The 8,974-nt window shown below is 52.6% G+C and overlaps 1 protein-coding gene across 1 annotated transcript in view; it reads right to left on the reverse strand.

Moving 5' to 3' along the window:
- Positions 1-1,510: 1,510 nt before the first annotated feature.
- The window catches only part of SLX4 (SLX4 structure-specific endonuclease subunit), an 18,586-nt gene continuing 11,122 nt past the window's right edge, over positions 1,511-8,974 (reverse strand). The window contains exons 9-12 of the mRNA XM_080942320.1: positions 6,698-8,886; positions 3,861-3,963; positions 2,857-3,249; positions 1,511-2,474 (exon numbers count right to left, since the gene is read on the reverse strand). Coding sequence (XP_080798446.1) covers positions 2,144-2,474; positions 2,857-3,249; positions 3,861-3,963; positions 6,698-8,886 — 3,016 coding nt within the window. The 3' untranslated portion in view covers positions 1,511-2,143. The remainder of the gene's footprint in view (positions 2,475-2,856; positions 3,250-3,860; positions 3,964-6,697; positions 8,887-8,974) is intronic.

Raw genomic sequence — 8,974 nt, forward strand, 5'->3', positions numbered from 1 at the left:
CCCCAGCATGGGCTATTCTGGTGTGTGCATGCAAATACACATGCACACATGCCTGAATACACATATTTCTCCACGGTCATCTTCACTTGAGACTTTCTGTTCCCCAAGAGCAAGACATCAGGGCAGTTAGTGGGCTCAGTTCTTCCTAACTGGGGGAGTGTAAGGCTTCCAGCCTGCAGTCAGGGGCCTTTCCCTGTGGTTTCCCTTACCTGAGCTAGTGGTCATTTATCCAAGCTGGACTGTGGTTCAACATAGGCTGCTTTACGTAGACCAGTCTAGGCTATGGCAAGGGCTGGGCCACAGAAGTGAACAGGCTGGAGGTCTGGTCACATGACCTCCAGGTCCACCCAGACCACATGTCTGATGACATGTATGATTTACTTGTGTTTGGCACATATTCTGTGGTGGGTGGGGCTAAGTACTTTTTCTTATGCTAACCATACAAAGGCAGGGTGGTTTCTGGAAGAGGATTCCTCACTTTATTCAACCCGTGGTCCCAGTACCCATGTGGCTTCAGTGCCACCCAAGGGTGAAGCAGCCATGCATCTTGGTTTCAAACAGCTGGCTGGAGCCAGTGTGTCCCTGTGAGAAGGTTCCTGCTTACCTGCCACTGCTTTGGATGGTGGTCACTCCTTCTCTGCAGAGGTTCATTTACCACCCCACCCCCTCCTCCAGAGGCAGCAACTGGCTGTTCTAAAACAAGCAAATGATGCTGAATGCATAGGTTCAGGGGTTCAGGAATCTGTCATCAGCATACCCATGGCACTTGGCTTCTAATCGCCTGCCTGGTCATCATAGGCAGGACTGGCTTCTCTCTAGCTGACCATGACCAAGACACATTCCACAAACACCAAGCTTTGTTCTCACCTCCCTAAACACTGCTGGCCTCTAAGATCAGCTCATAAATCTCTCCTGGGAATCTGTCCTCGGTGTCACAGTTTTCTTCTTGTAGTCACAGGAACGGAACCCAGAGCCTTAAGCAGACAGGGCAGGTGCTCTATCCCCAAGCCACACTCTAGCTCCTAAAGGAATGTCTGGCCGATCTTTCCACGTGGCCTGCACAGCTCCAGGTCAGTGCTAACAAGGCAAGCTGACTCAGTAGGCCCAACATGTCCAGCCTGGCACTTGTGACACCCAGGTGATAATGAGACTGTCCCTGGCCTGCTTCCTTCAGCAGCAGCAGCTAGAGTTAGTGCCTATGAGGACCCCGCGAGTGTGAACAGAGACAGTGAGTGTGCAGACAGTAACAACCGAGGATCTACACCGGTTCTTGAGGGACCGTAGATTATCGGACAGTAAGCAGTCCTGGCACCCCAGATAAGAACAAGTACAAAGGCATTGGTGGGCCGTAGGGCAGAGGGGCCCGAGCTCTCTGTGTGCTCCCCGTGGCTTTCTCAGAGAGGAGTGTCTAGGTTTACTTATTTGTTTTTAAATAAAGCCTTCTTTGTTTTTATTGCACATCATATAAAACAACTTCACTGTATTTAAAACACACAAGGACATTCACAGGCTGTGGAAACCCAAACTTCTGGTTTTTTCTGGGCTCAGAGTCCACACTGGGTCAAGGAGGCTTAACACAAATGGGCGGAGACCACAAACAACATGCTTGCTTTGGGGGTCTTCACAGCTGTTCTGGGCTCTACTCACAGTCCTGCTTGAAGAATGCTGGTGACAGTGACAAGTATGTGGGCAGGCACAGGGCAGAAGAGCACCTCTGACAACAGAGGTGCAGTGCCCGTCGGCGTCTGGTCAGCGGTGGCGGCTGGTTGGTTTCAGTGCTGAGAAGGCAGGCTGGACCCGATGCCCTTCCCAGAATATACTATAGGGCTGCTGTGCTTGGGCGTGCTGGACACAGACTAGCAACTGAAGGCTCGGGTCTTGCCCTGGTCAGCTGGTGTGGCCCACTGCCTTTCAGGAACACATAGAATGGGGACCCCGGTTGGGCCAAAGGGGAAAACTGGCACTGGCTAAGGGGGAGGGTCTGAGTCCACAGGTAACAAGTGGAGCTGGGATGCAGGAAAGAAAATATACTGGGGTTCTTGTCCTTTACACAGACACAGCCCCGTGTCCTACAATACACTGTAGAAGCCTCACTCACAGTAGGTGTTCTGGCCCTCTGGCAGGTCTACTGGGTGGAGGACTGTCATTTCTGATCCTTTTTCTTCCGACCTGAGGGCTGCCGTCTCTTCTGTTTGAGCTTCTCCTTTCGGGCTGCGGCAGTCGTGAAGGTGACGCACTGAGCATCCAGGATGTCCAGCAGCTTGCCCATGGCCACAGGGATGCCGTGCTGCTTCAGCTCAGCCTGCAGCTCTGCCAGCTCCAGCGGCTGGTACGTCAGGACCTTCCGGTGCAGGTCAGGCTTGGAGCGGATATAGCGCCTCACAGCCTCCTCTGCGTCTGCGGCCGGAATTGCTACCTGTGATGCAGTGACCCCGCCCTCCTCATCGAAGGCAGCTCCAAACTCACCAGAGGAGCTGAAAAGAACAATGATGTTACGTGACACCCTATTTCTACAGCCCCCAAGACCAGGAACCCCAGGGTAACACGTGAGAAGATGGCTACTGTTTCCATGGCTCTGTTGGGCCTGACACATGACAGGTTCTGGTTCCCTGGCCAGGTCAGTCTAGGTGCGGTATGCCTCCCCCAGCCCCACCCAGAAAGCTCAGGCATATAAAAGGGAACCACAGGGCTCCTCAGGCCTGTGGGGGCTCAGGGAATGAACATTTAAGCCATGGCTTCCTAGAGAAGCCCAGAAATCAATGTGCTTTTGGGCACTGGCCATTCGGCTTCCCTAATGCCCTCTCAGATCACCATTCAAAGGACACACGATGTGACTAACCCTGCTCCCTCCATTACCTTTGAGAGCTAAAGGAGTTGTCACTGCTGTCTACGAAGGGAGCCGTGGGTTCCTGGGAGGCTGGGAGCTGGACATCACCATCAGAGCCCCTGCTCGAGTGGGAACTATTTCCGCCCAGCTGTTTCTCTTCATGTTGAAGGCTCTTGCTTTTAGTGCGGCCTTTGGGTCTTTGAGTCCCAGGACCTGTAGTGGCCTTGAGCTGAGTGTAACTTCCTGGCCTTGAAGGGTTGCAGGTCTCAGTGGTAGATGCCTGGCTGCGAGCTACCTCTGGGGGTATCTGGGAGGACTGGGCCTCCTCCTCAGAGTCTGACTCCAGAGTCTGGTGAGTGTACTGGAAGATCTCCTTCAGTTTTAGAACCATCTGGCGTTTGGGCAAAGCACGGACTCCAAACCTGCACGGGGAAACAGGTGAACTTCAACACTGAACAGTGTGGCCCCATCACCACCCTCTGATGCAGAGTAACGGGCAGCGTTAGTGGACTGAAATCGTAAAGCCTCACCTTCTGGGGCATGCAAAGCTGACAGGTGACCACATGCCAACTAAGCCTCCTCTGAAGGCTATCAGTGCCGGAGGTGTTCCCACAGTGTCCTGGAGACGGTGAGGACACTGACTTCACCAAGTACCTGACTGAGACTGAGGAGCAGCATTGCTTGGAATGTGACATTTTTCACATTGTTTTACTAAATGAAGTCTCCTTTCCTGGCTGGCATGGCTAGGGTTCCATTTCTACCAGCATGGAGTAGGAAGACCTACTTCCTAGAAGTAACCCACAGGAGCCTCATTTGTGAGCTTTCTGGAGCTCACATCTGGTAAGAGTTAAGAAAAGCCCAGTCACTCACTCTACTCAAGGCTGTGCAGAGCAAACCGCAGAACTTCCCTCCCAGGCCAAGGGCCAGCTGCACCTCCCAGACCTGAAGGACCAAGTGCTGCGTCATTCTACTTGCTAAGCCTGGTTATTCATAGGAGACCACCTAAGGGGAAGTCTGGAGAAACACTACCAACCTGTCCAGTTCTTTCTTCAGCACTGGGGTTTCCATGATCGAATACCTTGGCATTGGAGTTATAGGCACTTTGGGGGGCAAGTTCTTTTTCGTGTTAGCACCTTCTGGATAAAACACGAGAAGCACATGACTTAGTGTGAGAGGCATGGATCTGCTACCACCTTGTGCCCTGCAAGTGTCACCGTGGAGAAGGAGAGACCCCAATCAATACTGTGCCCAAGGAGACCACCCTCAGCATTTGAGCTGCTTCTTCCCATTGGAAGGCACATACAGCAATTACCAAGAACCGCACCACGCACACAAGAATAATGCTGGGAACAGGCTCCTCGGGCCTGTCAGCACAACAGCCCAGCACGTGGTCTAATCTCAGGCAAGAATATCCAGATGTGTGGTGACAGCAGAGACAACTGACAGCCCTGAGAACTGTCAAGCTTGCTTACGCGTCACAACTTCCTAGCTCAACAATAAAGACAACACAGGCCGGAGAGATGTAGGTGAGTGGGATACAGTATTCAGATATTAAAAGAAAGGAAGCATCTGTGCCAAGTAAAGAAGCCAGTTGCAAAAGATCATACAATGTATGTATATCCTCTTAAAAATGCTTGGGGTGTTGGGGGTGTTGGGGGGGGAGCAGGACAGGGGTGGCTCACACCTTTAATCCTAGCACTTGGGAGCAGAGGCAGGGGATCTCTGAGTTCAAGGCCAGCCTGGTCTACTGAGTGAGTTCCAGGACAGCCAGGGCTACACTGAGAAGCCCTGTCTGGAAAAACAAATCAAACAAAAGATTAATGGAGATGCTGGATGTAGTGGTTCAAAACTGAGTCTGGGCAAAAGGATTTCCTCAAATTCTAGGACAGCTTAATGCAAACTAACAAACAAACAACAAAACGCCATCTGCTTATCACCGCAAGCTGGGAGCAGAAGCGCGTCATGTGTTATTCCGGGATTCTGGAAGCGGAGACACGGGGATTGCTATAAATTCATGCTAGCTTGGAACCTAGAGGGAGACCCTGCCTCAAAACAAACAACAACCCTAGAAACAAAACTCAAAAGACTGCTGGGAAGAGAGCCTCCTGTCATTTTTCAGGGTTTCCAAAGGCCTGGAAGCCTGCGTCAGTCTCAAGTCTCCTGTGGTGGTTCTCTCAGTATTGCCTGGGAACTGGTGAGAAATGCAAATTCTGCATTGCAGGCACCCCTGGAGACAAGCAGCGGGGTGCCAGGGCTCTCAGACCACTGGAGGGTGTCAGCAGCCCACTGCCCTGGGGATTTGGGAAGGAAGCAGGTGGCTGTGACTCCTCCCTGCCAGGAGCGGAGGCTTTGAAGCTTTTCTGAAAGACTAGAATGGGAAGTAACACCTTCCAGGTCCCCACCTTCTTCACTTGAACTCTGTCTGGGTGCTGTGGGTCTACCACGCATGTTAAGTACTCACTGTGCTGTATCCTGTACAGTGCCCTGTCTCGTCTCGTTAAAAAGCAAAGGGAGCCTTGTGTGGGGAGCAGCCTGCTTCGCCTCCCCCCGGGGAACGCTGTAGTCTGTGTGCAGCCTCTGTTCTATGTATTGATTTCATTCCACTGGGGGGTTTTCCTCGCCTTCTGGCTAGTGTGACTGGTGCTACTGTGAGGAATTATCTAGTTGAATCCCAGTTTTAATTATTTTGGCTAATTGAGAATAGAATTTCTGGGTTCTATAAAATTACTCCTGTTGTGTGTATGAGTGTGTGTGACTTCAAGGATGCATGTAGAGGCTCAAGGTCAACAATGGATGCTGTTCCTCAGTTGTCCTGGAACCTAAGGCTTGTTCGACAACTCTATGCTGGCTGGCCAGTGAGCCCACGGATGCTCCTGTCTTCATCTCCCTGTGCTGGGATCATAGCCGTGTGTGTCCAGGCCCAGGTTTTATGTGGGGCCTGGAGCCTGGACTTTATGGACTGAACTTCCTCCCTACACATATTCTGTTGTCTTCCTTTCTTTTCCTTAGATAGAGTTTTGTCATGTCGTGTAATTTAGGTCAACCTCAACTCTGGATATCCCTGCGTCAGTGTCCTGTACTGGGATGACAGATGTACATCACCCTACCTAGAGTGATCACGGCAATTCTATACTTAAATGTGGAGCTGGGGTTTCTTTGTGTATCCTAGAACTCACTTGTAGACCAGGCTGGCCTTGAATTCACAGAAATATGCCTGCCTCTGCCTCCAGAGTGCTGGGATTGAAGGCGTGTGCCAGTAGTCAGCTATTTCATGGACAGTAAGAGTCGCCATGAAGCTCGCTGCTACACTCACTGCTGCTGACCGTGGACTTCCCCTGCCTCCCTCTCCTGAGTGCCGGTTATATGCGTGAGTCTTCACACCTGGTCTGCATTTTAACTTCTGGGCACATGTGCTGCAGGGGTTGAATTTAGGGGCCTTGTCATGCTAGTAAGTCCTCTACCACTGACTCGGTCTTTAACACATGGACTTAACTTTTCAAGGAGCGTCACTCTGCCCATCTTAAGGAGATGTCTGCTGACAGCTCTAACCTCTGGGTGCTGAGTCAGCGGTCTGGAAGAGGGTTCACTGAAAGGGACTTTGAATAGGTGCATTACTTGAGATCCAGGCAGGCTTAGGAAATGCTGACTTGCTGCTCATACTTACTAGTATATCCTAGGGAGACAGCCATGTCTCCTACCTTATAGGAGAGTGGGGGGGGGGGGAATCAAAGGGAGGGTTTTGCCCACATGAGCAAGTCCTTCAGCTTCCTTTTCCCCCTTCCCGCCACCCTTCTCCCCAACCTCTGACCTCCACATCCCAAGAGTGTAAGCAGTACAGGACAAGACCTCTCAGGCCTCATGGTCACTCACTTGGTGTCTCTGGCCTGTCTGGCTTCCGAGTCCTGGCACTTGGCATTTGGGCTGCAGGTGGAGTCTCAGGAGAGTGACCTTCCTCCTCATCCCAGTCATCCCACAGAGCCTGGCTAAGGACACTCAGTTTGCTGCCCTCTGGAGAGCCAGCCTGTGAAGCCTGCTCTAGAGACTCTCTTAGAGCACAGTAGCTGCCTCGGATGGGGGTGGTGCCAAGTCCTGGAGAGTCATCACTATGCCGAGGCTGACTGCGGGGACTGCTTGTGGTCAAGGGACCAGTCCGCTCCAGATTCAAGTGGTCAATTGGAATTGGTGAGAGAGGCTCGTGCCAACAGTAGTCACCTACGGGACCTGGGGGGTCCCCATCTAGCACAGGGCTGCTGTTTCCTTGATGGGACGCCACTTCCTGCTCATCATCACTGTCCCCAACTTCTACTACTTCATCAGCTGCAGGCGGATTTGGCAGGCAGGGTCTAGGTGAGGAGGATTTCTGGGACCACCTGGGAAAATCGGGGACAGGACATGATGGCTGTGAAGAAGAGAGACTGTGGTGCCTGAGGTAGGGATGGGAAGGGCTTCCGCTGTCAGAGGCTCCTAGAGTGACAGGCTGTGTGTGTGGCATGATCACAGACAACTTCTGGGCTGCTTCCAGCACCGACCTGCGTTCTAAGTTAGGCCTGGGTGTTTGCTGTGCAGTCTCATCTGACGGAGTCCTGGTCTTAAGGCTTTTGATTTGGGTCTGTGAGGAGCAACTCTTGCTGGCCCCTGGAGTGCCAGGCACCAGCCAGGAAGTATCTGTAGTGCTGTCCCCATCCCGGCTGGTCTTCTGGCTGTAGAACTGCCAGGAGGTGTCTCTGTGGCCCAGGCCAGGCTGGCTTCCCAGCTGTCCCTCCTCCCCCTGTTGCAACATGGCCTCTCTCTTCATTGGGCTTTGGAAATGTTCTTGATCATCTTCTACATCAATGACTGAAAACAGTTCAGAGGACCTGGGGCTAACTTCTGGAACTTTCCCTCCTTCTGAGGAATCGTTAGAAACGGACTCTGTCTTGGTGTGTTCCAGCTCCTGTTCCTCATCGGAATCCAGTAACAGGATGACTTCGTCTTCCTTCTTCACAGGATGCAGAGGATCCTGGGCCCTGGGACTCGAGGGCTCAACAGACTGCGTCAGGTCAATGGGTGGAGACTTTGCTGAGGAAATCAGGATGCCCCTATTTCTGCGTCCCAACGTGGGGCCACTTTGTTGGCCTTGGTGGTGGCCTGCTTCTTTCCGTAATGTGAGAATGTTGCTGTCCCTCCTCTGCTTAGTTGGTGTAACCGGAGACAGTGAGCTTGGGGACACCATCTTGGAAATGCTACTCTGTGACTGGGAAACTGAGGGGGACAGACTGCTTGTGTGGTATAGGTGAAGCCATGACTGGCTAGGACTTCTGCCCACAGAAGACTGTGACAGCAGACAGCTGGGGTGTGGAGAAGGTACCGGGGCCATGTCTTCCTGCCCCTCCCTGACATGGTCACTCTGCTCTTCGTGGCCAACTGTTATTTGTGACAGTTCAGACGACGCTCTTTGATTTGATGGAAGGAGCTGTTTGCAGTCATGGGCCTTGGTGGGGTGCAAAGGCAAGCACTCTTCCCCCCTCCCTTGGCGGCTGTCAGAAGGGCTGCAGAAGCTGGGGTGGTCAACTGCCTCTCCCAGTGCATCCTGGGCCTCTGCTTTCCCTGCCCAGCCTGGACACTGGTTCTGCAGTAGAACGGAATTTCCTTCATGTTCCCAGCTAGCTGGTGCCTCTTCTTTTTCTAACCCAGACAACTCCATTTGCTCTGTATTTTCTAGCTGTCTGTCCCTCTGGACACCTGCCAGGGAAGGTTCAGAAACTGGACTGTCCCCACGCTGGTCAGTGTTCCCATCCGTGTCTGCTGCTCTTTCCCCCTGGAGAAGCTTCCTCTGTGTAGCTGCGAATTCATAGATCTCTTCCATTTCTGCTTCATTCACTTTTTCTCTGTCTTCTTCACAGACCTCAGGTCTCAGAATCTCCACTTCCTCCTCTTTGTCTACCCACACTGACCTCAGGAGTTCTTGGAAAGTCTCTGCTCTGCTTTCACAATCCTCACTGTTCTCCGGCTGCTCTCCCTCTGAGTCCGCCATGGCAGGCACTTGTTCACACAGCTGAACAAGTTCACTCACACCAAACCTGCGACGGGAGACACAGCGTCATGACCGTGCTACACGGAGGGCAGGTGGCCAGAGCAGAGCTCAGGAAGGCCCAGGAGGCCCCCCTG

This window comes from Micromys minutus (assembly GCF_963924665.1).
Source record: "Micromys minutus genome assembly, chromosome: 31".
Classification (NCBI taxonomy): Eukaryota; Metazoa; Chordata; class Mammalia; order Rodentia; family Muridae; genus Micromys; species Micromys minutus.